A 17,221-nucleotide genomic window follows, 5' to 3' on the forward strand; every position below is an offset into this window, starting at 1 on the left:
AAATTTTCTTATAACCTGCAGCCCATTGACAAATACTTGAGGCTGGAAGAGTAAAACTTTTCTGCAGGAACTCCCTTCTTACTTAATGCTAATGCTTTGCTAGAGGGAAAACCTTAGCTTGACAATAGCTAGACCTCCAGTATCCTAGGAGTCTTCTTTAGCATATGAAAATCTCATTGGAAACTTCCCCTGGACTTTACCTCCCCCAACTCCACAGTATATAATCATGGTCCCAGGGCAGCTGTTTTCTGCCCACAGGTCCTGTCCCCGTGCTTTAATTAAATCACCTTTTTGCACCAAAGATGTCTTCAAGAATTCTTGAAGAATTCTTCAAAAATTCATTGAATTCAACGAGTTCAATCCCAATTATCATGCAGGCAAAACTTTAAAGTTTCAGATTACCAAAGACTGAAAGCTATCTTAACAATTACCCATGAAAACTTTGCAACAGAATTAACCATCATTTAAGTTGCCTTTTTGCTAACAAATTGCAAGAGACAACACAAGTTTATTTGACTTTTCAGCAAACCTGGATAAGAATAATAAGAGTTTCATGTTTAATGCTGATAGGTCTATCTTAGACTAACAAACTTAAATTAGCTTAAACACCAAAATGTTCCACCTGCATCCATTTAAAAAACAGTCTGTTCCCTATGGTCAGTCCTTACCTGGAATCCCAGTGGGAAAATCTGAAATGGGCGGTCCAAGTGGGTGCTCTTTCCTCCTTGACACAGAGGGTGGGAGGAGGAATGAATGAGGAGGTGGAGGATGGTATAGAATCAGTTATGTAGGCCACATCCTAGGTGATGCAGAAACAGTAGGAGGCAGAAGAGGTGAGATGCCACCAGGAGGTGAGAAAGAGGGTTCCCAGTCTTACATCTCCTCAGTTCAGACAGAGGAGCAGACACCATATTTGTATTCCTTTCCACCAACAAGTGGGAAATGTGCAGTCCATGTCAGACCAGAGAAGACGGAATTTTCCCAAAACAAAGGGAGTTTCAGCAGCTGTTCTGCTTGGTCATATTCCTTAAAGTCCCTGTCCTGGGGTAGACTAACCACAGGTGGCTCCCATTAGAGCCATTAACCCGGAAATGAATGAGCAAGAAGCCCCCACATCTATTAGAGGGACAGAGAGAGAGAGTCAGATAACCATTTATTTTGCCTCTTTCCTTTGTTCTTGGGCAGCCAGGAGTGCTTGAGGAATATCACACATATCCTATCTGGGGGGAGGGGCATGTTTGCAGCCTGTCAGCTGGCCTTATGCTCCCTCATCAGGATCTAAGTTCTTTTAAAGAACTTAATGACTTCTTGTTGGGGTCCATCCTCCGGTGGGTATATTGTGCCACTGGTATGTTCAACCTGAGTTGATTGGAAGGCCAAAATTGGCAGCTTTTTGTAACAGGAGAGGGGCACAGCTTGGACTTGAGGGCTGGGATGCTGTATATATGTGCATATGTGAAGACTTTCATGGGAAAGAGCTAGAGTCAGGGAAGGAATTAGAAGTGGGATTGGTTAAAGTTAAGGGCAGTCTCTCTATGGAGAGATACCAGTGTAGATAACATACAATGTTATATTACTTTCAAGTGTACAGTAATGATTCCATAGTTCCGTATATTTCTCAGTGCTCATCAAGATTAAGTTTACTTTTGATTTCCATCAACTATTTCATCCATCACCCTACCAATCTCCCCTCTGGTAACCATCAGTTAAGAGTTCGCTTTTTGATTTGTCTTTTTTCCCCTCCCCCCTTTTGTTCATTTGTTTTGTTAAATTCCACATATGAGTGGAATATGGTATTTTTCTTTCTCTGACGTGCCTATTTCATTTAGCATTATACCTTATACATCCATCCCTGTGTTGCCAATGCCAAGATTTCATTATTTTTTATGGCTGAATATTTCATTGTATATACCATATCTTCTTTATCCATTTAGCTATAGATGGGCATTTGGTCTGTTTCCTTAGTTTGGCTTTTGTAAATAATGCATAGGGATGCAGGGGGCATCTGGATGGCTCTGTTAAGTGTCTGACTTTAGCTCAGGTCATGATCTCACAGCTAGTGGGTTAGAGCCCCCTCACTGGGCTCTGTGCTGACAGCTCAGAGCCTGGAACGTTCTTCGGATTCTGTGTCTCCCTCTCTGTCTGCCCCTCCCCCGCTCATACTCTGTCTGTGTGTGTCTCTCTCTCTCTCTCAAAAATAAACATTTAAAAAAAATAATGAATAGGGATGCATATATTCCTTCGAATTAGTGTTTTCAAATTCTTAGGGTAAATACCCAGTAGTGCAATTACTGGGTCACAGAGTAGTTTTATTTTTATTTATTATTATTATTTTTTAAATTTATTTATTTATTTTGAGAGAGAGAGGGAGAGCACTTGTGCATGCATGAATACACTCAGGTGAGGGGCAGAAAGAGAGAGAGAGAGAGAGAGAGAGAGAGAGAGAGAGAGAGAGAGAGAGAGAATCCCAAGCAGGTTCCATGCTGGCAGCACGGGACTCGACTCATGAACTGTGAGATCATGACCTGAGCCGAAGTTAAGAGTCGAATGCTTGACCGACTGAGCCACCCAGTTGTCCCTATTTTTAACTTTTTGAGGAACTTTCTTACTGTTTTCCACAGCGACTGCACCAGTTTGCATTCCCACCAGTAGTGCACAAGGGTTTCCCTTTTCTCCACCTCCTCACCAACACTTGTTTCTTGTGTTTTTGACTTTAGCCATTCTGACACGTGTGAGGTTATAGCTTATTGTAGTTTTGATTTGCATTCCCCTCATGATAAGTGATCTTGAGGACGTGTCTGTTGGCCATGTGTATGTCTTCTTTGGAGAAATGTCTGTTCATGTCTTCTGCCCATTTTTAACTGGATTGTTTGTTTGTTTGCTTTCTGATGTTGAGATGTATACTTTTTTTTTATGTATTTTGGATACTAACCCTTTACTGGATGTGTCATTTGTAAATGTCTTCTCCTATTCAGTAGGTTGTCTTTTAGTTTTGTTGGTTGTTTCCTTTGCTGTCCAGAAGCTTTTTATTTTGATGTAATCCCAAAAGTTTTTTCAAAAGCCAAGTATTTTAAATTTGAACTTGGCCTTCCATCTTTTTATGAAGGTATCTTTGCAATATAGGCAAAGAGAACATACTTAGAATTTGATATGATTTAAAGAATGATTTATCATTTTAACATATTTAGACGCATGCTATATGAGCCCTCATACTACCATTCTTACTATGGGCCCCACAATTTTAGAGGTCTTACTTAACACTTGAAAATTATAACAAAAAGATTACGTAACTACATAAATGCAAATATAATTATGTGTAAATGCAGTATTTCTGAAGGCTATATTATGATTAAATTGTCATACCATTTCTATATCTGCTAATGTTTATATTTTTTAGTAAACTTCATAATCTTTTAGGTATACCAATATTGAATTTATATTCTAGTTTTAGTTAGATTCAGATTTAAATATCTAATTTCAATTACTTTGAATGTTTTAGATAAGATAGAATTTAGCAATTGATCTGTTCTAATTATTTCGGTACTCAAACCTAATTCTGACTTTTTTTTTAATAAAAGAAAGAAAAAGCACTAATGACCATCAAATATCACAAATTTAGCCGAGAAAATGAGGTACCATTTTGTTAAGAATGTTTATGCAGTGTCTTTGAGAAGAACCACGTTTTTCATTATCCATGTATATTTTGTCATTTCCTTATCCCTTGCTTCAGCTCAGTTTTAATTCAGTGAATGTATGTTACATTCTTCTCATTCCTGACCTTTCTTTCCATCTAAGTATTTCCCCCACACCCAACACATTTTAAATAAAGATATAAAATGATTTCAGAATTTATTTTTGTCACAAGAGGCCATTTTTGACATTTTAGTTAAATTTCATATTTTAGGAGTAGTTGTGATGACCATGATTAATACTTTTTATTAATACGAAGAGATACAGTGTGAAGGTTTTAAGATGTAATATTTAAACAGAATTCATTGAGAATATAGCCCTGTCATTCTATATGGAAAAGTTCAGGATGCAGTATAGACATGTATTTCCTGAGAAACAAAATCAGTTCTTATTAGAAATTATCTAAAATAAGAATAATCATTTGTTGAGTACCCTCAGAGGCTCTCCAATGGGTGAAATGCTTGGAGTTTTAGATACTGCTTTTGATATTTCACAAATTTTATTATTTGCATCTTGCTTCACTGCTTATATTCAAAATGGTTACTTTGCTTATTAAATAAGCTATAAGAGGGGCACCTGGATGTCTCAGTCGGTTGAGTATCTGACTTTGGCTCAGGTCATGATCTCATGGTTCATGAGTTCAAGTACCACATCAGGCTTGCTGCTGTCAGCCAGTCACCGCAGAGCCCACTTCAGATCCTCTGTCCCCTTCTTTCTACCCTCCCCCACTTGCAGACTCCAAAAATAAATAAATATTTTTTAAATATGAGCTATGATAATGCTTGTTTGCCTTAAATTCAAATGTAAGAATTACATAAGACCCATGATTGCTAGGATGAAAATCATTTAGATGAGTAATTGCATGTATCTTTATGAGATTATTGGATCACTCCTATGTTTATCAGGGGTGTTTTGCAAAATTATATCCACAGTTCCAAAGGAACTTATTGTTTTTTCTGGATAGTATCCTCTCAATTTAAAGCTAGCAACTTGTAAATGAAATTTTAGATACAGATTATTTTTAAGTTTGCTTGAGAATATAATTCTTTTTTCATGGAAATGTACAGTAGATATTGAAGACATTTAAGTGTCATAACTGTCCTGTAGACTGAAGAAAGTAGTCAATCTGTTAGAAACTACTAATTGAAATTCAACGAATCTTGATTAAGTGACTCTCTACTGCCAATTAGAGTAAGAAACTGCAAACAGAATGTGTTAAATAATCATATTATAAATCACTGAAGTCTGGTATTAAGAAATAAAATACTTATTCACGATAGAAAATAGTTTATTATTTCCAGTATATATTAATAGAAATGAGAAATTATGATAACTAGCATGTTTTTCCAAAAAGGCTATAAAATTAACAGAATGGTTTGTTTTTAATCTATTGAAAGTTATCACTGTTTCTATACAAATAAAATACAATTACATCCTAACTTTATAATGTACAATTATCAATATTATATGTGTAAATGTGGACGATGCCAATTTACTTCAAGATACTTAGAGATTTTTATTAATTTTTTAAAAAAGGATCAACAAAGTTTATTTATTTTTGAGACTGAAACAGAGCATGAGTGGGGGAGGGGCAGAGAGAGAGGGAGACACAGAATCCAAAGCAGACTCCAGGCTCTGAATTCACCAGCCACCAGTGGGGCTTGAATTCACCAGCCATGGGATCATGACCTGAGCTGAAGTTGGACGCTCAACTGACTGAGCCAACCAGGCACCCTTCAGAACCTACATTCTTAACCAGAGGTTCATGGTTAAAATCCTGCTGCATTATTGGTTTGAATAGCTTCATTTGTATCCTTTTTATTCATGTTTCTTTGCTAAAACTGAAAATATCAGAAGTAATCATATCTGCTTAACCACTGTGGTTTTATAATCACTTAATTTTTTTTTTCCTTCTTGCAGTGGGATGCCATCACTGAAATGGATGAACACAATAGGCCCATTCACACGTACCAGGTATGCAATGTAATGGAACCAAACCAAAACAACTGGCTTCGTACAAACTGGATCTCCCGCGACGCAGCTCAGAAAATTTATGTGGAAATGAAGTTTACATTAAGGGATTGTAACAGCATCCCATGGGTTTTGGGGACTTGCAAAGAAACATTTAATCTGTATTATGTGGAATCAGATGAGTCCCATGGAATTAAATTCAAGCCAAGCCAGTATACAAAGATTGACACAATTGCTGCTGATGAAAGTTTTACCCAGATGGATTTGGGTGATCGTATCCTGAAGCTAAACACGGAAATTCGTGAGGTGGGTCCTATAGAAAGGAAAGGATTTTATTTGGCTTTTCAAGATATTGGGGCATGCATCGCCTTGGTCTCTGTCCGTGTTTTCTACAAAAAATGCCCCTTCACTGTTCGTAACTTGGCTATGTTTCCTGACACCATCCCAAGGGTTGATTCTTCTTCTTTGGTTGAAGTAAGGGGCTCTTGTGTGAAGAGTGCAGAAGAGCGTGACACTCCTAAACTATATTGTGGAGCTGATGGAGATTGGCTGGTTCCTCTTGGAAGGTGTATCTGCAGTACAGGATATGAAGAAATTGAAGGTTCTTGTCACGGTAAGAAAGATGCATTCAAATAATTTATCATGCATTTAAATAATGTTTTTAAAAGGTAAATTTATTATACATTTATTTTCAAGTGATAAATTTTTAAATGCTATTACTGGTAGAATTAATTGTGCAAGAAATTATTAACTATAAGATAGTTTCTTATTACTTTTCCTCCTGGAGAGGATATATGAAAATATAAAATAAATTGTATACCATGACAAGTGTTGCTCCATATTGAATTCAGTAAACCAGTTAAACTATATGAATGGCTGTATTCACCAAATTTTTATAAAGGAAAGCAACATTAATAGCAGCAACAAAAACCAAAAGGGATTCAAAATGAACATTTGCTCAACTTTCAACATTTGCTCAATGATGACCTATAGAGAATGTGGCATTTAAAGATAGTTTAAAAATAATTCTCTCACGTTTACTGATAGTAATTGTATAGTACATAGAGAAAATGAACTTATATTTAAATAAGTGATAAATTCACATATATGTTACAAAAACATATAGGATAGTTTATGCAGGTGTTGTGTTTGGTGATTGAGTAGTGACTATACTAGAGCTTAATTTATCTTTTGAAACTATTAAATACAGTTTTCCACCATATAACAAATTACCTTTTAGTTGTAATAATAATATTTCTGTAAGATCTGTCAGGAAATATTAACACACACAAGGGTAATTAAGTTAAAGCCATACCTTTCACATTGTTATGATAATAAAATACCTGTAATTTTCAAGGTAGAACATTTTTTTTCTTTATATATGAATCATTTTGTAAGGGCTTATTAATCTAATAAATTTATACATTAACAATTTTTACATAAAGATAATATATATCAATTGTGTTTGGATTAAGATTTTATAATCAAAATATAAATATAGAAATAAAATTATTGTAGATAAGTATTAACATAGTGCAGATATTTCCCTCTTGATGGTAGGTGATTTATAAGTTTCTTTTCTGTAGTACCATATTAAATTTAGTGATTTCTTTTTTTGTGGTATATTCATGTTCTTTAAAAAGGATGATAATAAGAAAAAACATACTTGTATGCATGTAAGGGTCATGGGAAATATATGTGTTTTTTTTTTTTTTATTTTTTTAACATTTCTTTATTATTGAGAGACAAATTGTTAGCAGGGGAGGGGCAGAGAGAGAAGGAGACACAGAATCTGAAGCAGGCTCCAGGCTATGAGCTGTCAGCACAGAGCCCGACACCGGGCTCAAACTCACAAACCTAGAGATCATGACCTGAGCCTAAGTCAGACGCTTAACTGACTGAGCCACCCAGGTGCCCCATGTGTGTATTTTTAAAGGTTTTATCTATTTATAAAACACTTGGGTTCTTGAATGTTCAAAAGTTCACTAACTCTGGTCAGTTCTAATGATTTTATTTGGTTGTTTAAAAATATTTGTATAGAATCTGTGGTATATTTTTTGTAAAGCATGAACCAGGTTTCTTCCACTATTTAATTATTAAAAGATGTTTCATTGAAGTTTATCAATATAGATTTAATTCCAAATTTTTATTTACCCATAACAAGGATTTACAATGGAATAGTCAGAAATGATTCTTTGAAGGAATTTTATAAACATTTCTATATGTTGGAAAATAAACTAAAGAAAGATTAATATAGATGAATAATTAGTGGGATTAAGGGGATAATAAGTGCTGAGGATACTGATACTAATCATGTAGTTTTACCACATTTTAAATTAGGTAGAAACTAGTCATTCATTGGTAAAAATAATAAAGATTTTAAAATACGTGAAGAATAATTCCCAGGATTTATGCGATTAGCTTTTATTAAATATTTGTATTTTTGTGGCATTAATCACAGAATAAAAGGTAGTGTCAATTATTGATGACTAGATTCTTTTTTGGTTAATATGTTTGCTCTGTGAATTTCATTCTTATTTATATACCTTAAACTCTTCCAGTTGTTAGATAAGGATGATTTTGGACAAATGATAATCATTATCAGCTTATGTAGAGCTACTTCTAGACTCATCTGTTTTTATAGCTTGTTATCTTTATTTTAATTTATTTGATTGTAGAAATGCAGGAGAGTGGGTATAGTACAATGTTCATCATCTTGTAGTGGATGGCAGGAATTGGAAGAATTAAGCTTGAATTATAAATCCATGGCTTATTAACTTTGAAATCACAGTTGCCTTATCCATAAATAAAGTACTGGTTGTCATCAACTCATGACAAAGTATATAGAGAAATATTAAAAAATGCACATATGCTTGTTCCAATTAAATACAATAAATTGCTATTTAAAAACACAGGGGAAGTCAGAGTGGATGCAGAGACCTCATTTTTAGAGAGAGGTATCTTGTACTACCACCAGTCTCCATTTTAGAGTATTTATATAAGTGTCTGTTTTGATGCATTGCATTGCCCTTTTATTTTCTGTGATAATAATTTTTATCAGATTCTATTGCCATCTGTCAACAACTTATTTCACAACCTAATCTTTGAATTACATGTAAACTAAATGGTAAATTAATTGGAACTTATATGAATAAAACCATAGCTCAAGGAAGTATATGGTCACATATATAATGTATATGTGTGTGTGTACATACATACATATATACACACACAATTGATTTGAGCTATTAACATTTTTGAGTATTTATCTGTTAATCACTTTTGGTAGGTTGGTAGAGATAAATACTGATAAGCCTTATGTTTTACTTATCTATTGTTACTGAGTGATAAAACAACCCAGAATGTATTAGCTCAAAACCACACTGATTTATGTTTTCTCAGGCCTCAACAGGATAATTCTTTTGCTGTAGGTTAAGCAGAGGTCAGCAGTGCAGCTAAATTCAGCTGTTGAGGTTGACCAGAGCTGGAACGTCTAAGACAACCTCTTACCTTCCAGAGTTCCTTTCCATATGTTGTCCCATCATTTAAGAATCTAGTTTAAGATATTTTACAGTATGGTGGCTACCTTAAGAGGGAATTTTTCACATGGGCAGATAAAGAGTGGGTATATGAGGGGGTAATAACACAAGGGGGTGAATACCTGGAAATATGTTTATAGGGAGCTGGCAATGTGACAGTATATCACAGTCCACTCTCTGGATTCTCAAGATTAGTGTCTCTCCTTCATGTACACAACCCCACATTCTCCCAAACATTTATTCCATTATGGCATCATGTTGAAGTCCAGAAGAGCACTGTTAAAACCAGCTCCAGACGTAAATGAAGCTTCATAGCTCAAGTTCCTCTTGATCTGGAGAAATAAGAACTAAAAAGATAAATTATCGTTCCTTACACAGAACACATTGGGATAGGGACAGGATAATTGTAAAAGATTTTCCCATTCCTAAAGGCTGGGAACACAGCAGTTACTGGTCCATTGTGATTCTGAGATACAGCTGGATGTTGTCAAGATCTCTTATAATAAGGGAGGGTAATGAATGTTCTTTGATTGGAGCCCAGTTCTGCTCCCTGGGATTGGTTCTCTGTGGTACTTAGTTTCGTTCTGTGGTTTCTGGCTTTGCCTTCTGAGTCATCCCATCCTTCCCTCCCTCCCTCCTTCCTTCCTTCCTTCCTTCCTTCCTTCCCTCCCCTGTCTCTGTTTATTTTCATCTTCCTTATTTATAAGAATTATTTATGTGTCTGTTTCACAGGGCTGTCAGATAAAGGAGTATTTTAAAAGCATGTGTGTAATTAAGGGTAAGAAATTTATTGCTATGAATGACCATAGCATTGAGAACCAAGCTCTGCTGATAAATGTGGACACTAGTGGTGTACCTATGGAGTGCTCTGTGTCTTCTCATTTCTGTGAAATAGGAAAGTTTTATTCAAGGAGGGTTACAGTAGATCTGGTTGCTTTAGATCTGGAAAGCCCTAAAAATATCTGTATCCCTCATTTATAAATCAAAATGTTAAATTACTGAGAACAGAGTTTTATTCCCCAGGGCCACTCAGTAACTAATACCAAACTAAGAACTAAAGCCTAAATATTTTTAAGTCTGGTCTTTGTGTTTTTCCTCCCTACTTTGTTCCTTCTCCCATTCCTCAGTTTTCTCTTTCTTTCTGTTTCTCTTTGATTTCCTCATTCCAGGCATCTATACCCTTAATCTTGATTTAACTTTTCCTGCCTGTCCACCAGTGCAGAGGAGCCCTAAGTTATTATTGATCATTCATTAGGGCTTTTTTTCCTGTGTTTATATTTTGGAATCTGATATGAACACAGAACAGTATCTACATATCTATTCTGAAATTCAGGATACTGATAATGATGGAAAAATTTATAGGCTTACCTGAACTTTGCTGTTACATACGATAAACAGGAAAAATTATAATGAGGTTTTAGGGATTCTGATAATTTACTTGAATAGATTTGAGAACTCTTGGTCTGCTATATAACAAAAACACGGTAAGCTGGTTTAAAACAGAATTAATCTGTGTTTACTCATACTATCAATTATTTATGAATGATGTGTATTTATTTGCATTTAAATAACTCCTCATTATATTTTATCCTAAAAGTTATACTACTCAATATTTGAACATGTGATTCATTTCTCTGTAATATTGTTAAGGCATATCTAGATCCAAATGCTAGGTGCATAAAGGGGAGAGGTTCTTTTATTCTTGCTATCAATCAGGTTTAAATAGACATAAATATTATATTATGCAGATATGCTAAAATTTAAAACCAAACAGTCATTTAGGTTATTCTGTTATATATAGTAAGCAGTATTTTATTCTCGGCACAAATCTCAACTTATTTTTCATAACTATTTTAATTTTATCTCATAGGTTTATAATTAAAACTATCATACTTAGGCATAGTGGTGTTACATGTTTTATTTTTTTAATTGTCTTAATTTATTCCACAAAGAATTTGAATAAAAAATAATGTTGATTCATGAACCATTAATTTACATCAAATAGTCTTTCACTGCATATATCTAAGAATATCTTAACACTATGGAAGAAATAATTGGAAACAATTAACATGAAAAATTGAATGCAATTTTTGTTCAGTAGTGAATTTTGAAGTGATATGAATTTCTAATAAATTCCTCTTGGATATTAATTTAAAACAAATCTCATTAAGACAGTGGCACTTGTACTTAGAGATAATAGAGTTCGGGCTTTTACGCTTATGTATGTACAAACACACAGCAAGGATATATTCTTCCAGCCTTTAAGTATCACATGATGTAATTTAACAAATAACACTTGACTATGGAAATAAAAGTTCTGAAACATTGAGAATTTTTTTAAACACTCTTCCTCTTTCTACATATATGCTTTTACTTATGTATTTTTCTCTAGTGCTGCTTTAAAATTCAGGAGGAAAGGATTCTGGCAGTTCTCAGACCATTGCGTTACTGTTCACTGAATGAATGGGATATACAGGGCCTTTGGTGACATAGCTATTGATTTGATCTCCTGAAGAGTGTTGTTATTAAGGCTTCATGGCTCTGTCCTCTGCTGCAGTTCAGAAACATTTATGCTCTGTGTTATGATCTTCTGTCTAATCATGTTATCAGAGATGATTGTGGAAGCAGAGAGCATAAAGAAATTTTGAGACACCAGGATTTGCTGACATTAAATAAGGGGGTTTGAGGATATGATGGAAAGCTGAAAGTTGAGATTGGGATCAGAAAAAAAGGGCATACTTATTGGCCCAAATAGTATCTTCACTTTCTAAAGGTTTTCAAAACTAAATATAAACTCTTACAATATAACCTTCAATTCCAAATAAAGCTGCTTTTTCATGAAGCAATTCCTGACTTTCACCCAGCTTGAGAAGAATATGAAATCAAGAGGCTCCAAGGAGTCTAAAAATAGAAGGTATTCTTTCCAAGAAAGATAGAGTAAAGTTAAATAATTATATTTTGTTCTTTGTCACAATTTTAAAAATAGGTTAAAACATAAGCTGGCTTGAAATGATCATTTTTAGTATGTGATTTTAACTAAATTTTAACTTCAAATTTAGTAACTATTTTACTCTCTGCTGACTTGAATGCTAAAACTACTATTTCTATAGGGGCTATCCTTAATTTAAAAAAATCCTTTCTTAATACATATATTTAAAAAAAGATATTGGGGAACCTGGGTGGTTCAGTCAGTTGGGCGTCCTACTTTGGCTCAGGACATGTTCTCATGGTTCCTGGTTCGAGCCCTGTGTCGGGCTCTGTGCTGACATCTCAGAGCCAGGAACCTGCTTCTGATTCTGTGTCTCCCTCTCTCTGGCCCTCCCCAACTCATGCTCTGTCTCACTCTCTCTCTGAAAAATAAGTAAACATTTTAAAAAATTAAAAAAAAAAGATAGAATTATTTAGCATCTCTATTCACTTTTCAAACAGTATACTATGCCATCTACTGAAATTGCTACCAATCTTGAAATTTAGTTCTACCTTTTAAAGAAATAAAATTAATAGGTTTATAAAGTCACCCCTTAGATACATCAAGATATATTAAGTTTTTATACTTGCTAATTTTTTCTTTATTATCTCCTGTTACCTGGGTTCATTATGCTATTTGCTGAAGTATATTTCTGATCTTTTGGCAAGGTACTATAAGTGTTTAAACTCTTCATTTAGTGTATATTTAAAAATAGCTTTATTTTAACCTCCTTTTTCAAAGATTATTTACTTGGATACAGAATACTAGGTAACTATTATATTTCCTTAACATTCTGAAAACATTATTTCCCTGTCCATGAGAATCTACTGAAATTGTAGTTGCTAATGTTCTTCTGACTAATTCTTATTACTTGGGAGATTATAGGTTCCATAGTTTTTCTCTTCTATAGATTCTTTATGGATCTTAGTCACATTAAAATTAATTTTGAAAGAAATTTGTTCTAAATTAATCTCCCAATCTTAATGTATTGGTTATATATTTAAGCATTAGTGTCTTTTTTTCTTTTTTTCTTTTTTTGGAATTATTACTTGTAGGGCTGTTTTCTATTTCTCTCTCTCTCTTTTTTTTTTTTTTTTAAATTTGGAGATGTTGTAGTTGGTCTAATTCTGCTCCCTGAGGCTTTATATAAAGCTATAAAGCAAACTTAAGAGCATTAATAAATTTACCAAATAATTCATATTGGAATTCTTGGTTGATAGGAGTTACACCCAATGCAGTGATTCAAGGATCTAGGCTTCTTGCATTTAGGGGACCCACCATCTTTTAAGAGTTTTGTAGTTATCTGTGTCCAGAAATTGCAACAGGAGATTGGAGAAGGTACAGGTGATTTTTAACCAACTCAGATATGAAGAGATACATCATTTTACGTACCAACAGTAAGAACTGATTATATAGTCACACCTAGCTGGAAATAGAGGTAAGATGTTGTTAAGTGATGTCCCTGACTCAGTAGTTACTTTCCAACAATGCTTCTCTATTATAGAAGAGGAGGCCCTAGTTTCTGTAGCTACTTGGTCATCTCTGCTATAGTCTACCACTTTACCCACAAAATGTGTATGCTCATTCTCATATATCTGGTAATACAAAGTTTTCTCCACTAGGTTCACATATGTTTTGTCAACTGGTGACCCACAGATTGAGTGAAAACCTACCTACTCCTAACATAAAATATACAATAGTTGAAATAAATAGAAAACCTTTCTTTCTTAAGAAAGAATAAACCCAGCCATAGCCATGATGGATAGGCATTGTAAAGAACAGATCTGGGCATGTGAGTTCACTGGGACATTATTACCCATTGTTCTCAAAGGCCATTGACTCCCCTGTGAGCCTCTTTTATCATCCTGACAACTTCTGAAGTAGTTATTGGTGGCTGAACAGCTTTCATACCTGTTTTATGATAATGTTTTGAGAGCTTGATGATCATTTCATAGCTATAGGAGACCAGACCAAATTTGTTGGCAATAAAATTTCCTAAAAGTCAAATTAGACTTTTAATCTATCTGTCAATCCATGTGCCAGAAACTACACAGAAGTCTACACCCAAAGTTCTTTCTTGGACATAGTTTTCAAGTATGAATACTTAACTAATGTATCTACTTGCTTCATTATTCATATGCTTTGTTAACCTAATGGCAAGTAAGTTGAGGTCATTATAAAATAGGGGTGGGTAGATCTTGGACATAGGTCTGAGTCTTTTTGTTTAAGATGTCTTAATCTGTTTTTGGTGCTCAAGCTGCTTTTTCTTAATTTCCTCTCCATGTGATGGAGCAGAAGTGATCTTTTATAATCCTGAAAGCACTAAAGTTCTATACTCTTCTTTCCTTTTCTTTGAAACTTTCAATCCAGCCAATATTGATTGAGGTCACCTGTTCCTGGAAATAACTTGTTAGATGCGTCAAGTTTCAGTCAAAACAAATAAATCAGTAGTTTACCTGTTTCCAAATTATTGCAGATAAAATTTTACAAAGAAAGTTACTATTATGTAATGTGGTCTCCCATCAGTGTAGTCTCCTATTAAAATTTTACATATCACTTGTCTTCTGACTGCTAAGCTAATGCAATATGTTTTAGGTTTTGGTTTTGGGTATATCCCAATTGAAGAGGATATATATATATATATATATATATATACACACACACACACACACACACACACACACACACACACACACACATATATATGAGGATATATTTGTAGATAGATATTTAAAAGCTGAGAAAACAAAATTCCAAATTCTAGAGTCTAACATACAGTTTATTTTTCACATACATTAGACCCCAAAGTGTTCCTGGTTGTTGACAGTTTTCCCTCATACAAAGAATAGAGAATTACACCATTTCCACTTGTAGCTTCATTATCACATATGCCTTATAGTCATTTGTATCCAATAAGTGGAAGAAGAAGGAGAGCATATACAGTACATACCTTTTTCTTAAAAGTTTTGGCATAAGAGTGACTTATAAATTTTACCTACAGTAGCCACATTTGTAAAAATTACATAATCCATAGAGTAAAAACTTTTCAGTGTGAACCTTAATATTAAGCTATGTATGTCCAGTAAGTATAATCAGGATTTTTGTCTATCAACAGACAAGCAGAAGCTGTGTAACAATGTTACATCAAAGCAGATACAAACTGAACTAATTATGCTAAATTAAACAGTAAAAGAAAAGTTATTTGTATGTATCCATACCTTATTCTGTTTTCATAGAAAAAAAATAGGATTCAACTATTTTGAAGAAGGGGGTGATTATTTCTACATAGCATCCACAAGTAAACATTCAGCATAAACCTTACATTGGAATATTATGTAGTACATTGAAGACATAATGGCAACATTTTACCAGAGAAGAAAAAGATCTTATTTTTCATTTTATAGAAATATAATAAAATAATAAAGTATTGCATTTATTAAATCTGTATATAATTCAGATTAAATCATATTCTAAGCATCAAAACAGCTATAAATAATACAATTATAATATGCATATTAAAATTTGGGAATAATTTCATGTTAAAAATTTTTCATTATATATTCATAGCTAGCTTTGGAAGTACAGAGGTATGATTGACTATTCTCTATATGAACAAAAGTGTAGTAATTTGCATTTTCAGATATTTACATATTTAAACTCTAGGGAAGTATATTTCAAAGGACAGCAAAATTGTAAGAAAAACAAGCATCAAAGGAAAAACTTGATGCAGAAAAAGGAGTGGGTGAAACAATGTAGAGATACAAGTACATTTAATATGTTTATTTGGTTTAAGAAATCTTGTGATCCTTTGTGAGAAAAGCATTCTTGATTTCATTAATAATAAGTTACTATAATTACCTAGGAGTTAGTGATAAATACACATTGTGATGACATTGGGGGACATTAATATTTTTGAGTCTTTGGAAATAACAGTATTAAAGAGATCACTGGTGTTCTCAGTTATGCACATGGCCTTTTTAAGAAGTAAGTCTTCTTTTGTACTTGAGTTTTTTTCTTTTTTACATATAATAGTATACAGTAAAAGAATTTAGTGTTAGAAATAGCTTTCTATCATGATTCTGTATGAGCAATAAACTTTGATAACCAGTTACTATTTTCAATCTGAGCTTAGGACAAACTATCTGTTTTCGGAATGAGTTCCAATAAATAAGGAATGTGGTATTTAGTCTCAGTTTTACAGGGAACTGTAGAATGGTGATAAATTTAAAGGGATGGAGATTTCCAATTGCCAGTTGCTATATACAAGGACTATCACCATATAAAGAAGCATGCAATACCAAAATTGATGGGAACTCTGGGAGCGTAAAAACAAGTGCTGCTTTATCTTCAACAATGGACAGGGAAAAGGCATGATTTATTCCTATTATTTGACAGCATCAAAAGTGACTGTTAAAAAAGTCATGAAAACCTCTTAAAAGATGCAAACCCTGTTTCTTTGGACAGAAATAAACAACCATTGTTTTGGATAGAATTCTTTAAGTAGAATCACTCCATTTTCTTTTGTCTTTTTATTAAAATGACTAATATCTGTATTTCTTTGTTTTATTTCTATTCTTGTTTTAAAGTTAACTATTATCCAGAGTGGGTTGTTTTTTACCCTATCACAGTGAAAAATCTTATATTCTTTATCTCTATGTTGACCAATTAAATATTTTTAATAAAATTAATTGTAAAAATTTTAATTGGTAAAACTTCGAAATGGCAATAAATATGGATTATGTGAGAGCTTTTTAAAAGACTTTTTAAAATTAATTTACTAATTACATTATGACCAAGAGCATACTCTTCTTAAAGTCTAATTATATGTGACTATATTCACAAGTAATTCAGATTGCTTAATGTGAATGAATTTGCCAGGCAGATGAAATGTTATATTTAATTGTATACTTTTCAAAATTATTCTGTAAATAGCATACATTAATTAGATGATATTTTTGTTCATGATAGTTGCTGAATATTTAAAAATTTCACAGGCATCTATTTAAGGGGACTATAAAATTCCTCTATAAACCTATTGATGAGGTATGTTATA

General features: G+C 33.5%; 1 protein-coding gene across 6 annotated transcripts in view; it reads left to right on the top strand.

Annotated features, from left to right (window-relative positions):
• The window catches only part of EPHA6 (EPH receptor A6), an 865,677-nt gene that overhangs the window by 165,726 nt on the left and 682,730 nt on the right, over positions 1-17,221 (top strand). For 4 of the 6 annotated variants that reach the window (XM_060640206.3, XM_060640200.3, XM_060640202.3 and 1 more), the window contains one exon: positions 5,611-6,274. In XM_060640206.3, the coding sequence (XP_060496189.3) occupies positions 5,611-6,274 (664 nt within the window). The remainder of the gene's footprint in view (positions 1-5,610; positions 6,275-17,221) is intronic. The other 2 variants (XM_060640204.3, XM_060640205.3) reach the window with 1 other exon arrangement.

This window comes from Panthera onca, chromosome C2 (assembly GCF_046562875.1).
Source record: "Panthera onca isolate mPanOnc1 chromosome C2, mPanOnc1 haplotype 2, whole genome shotgun sequence".
In the NCBI taxonomy this organism is placed as follows: Eukaryota; Metazoa; Chordata; class Mammalia; order Carnivora; family Felidae; genus Panthera; species Panthera onca.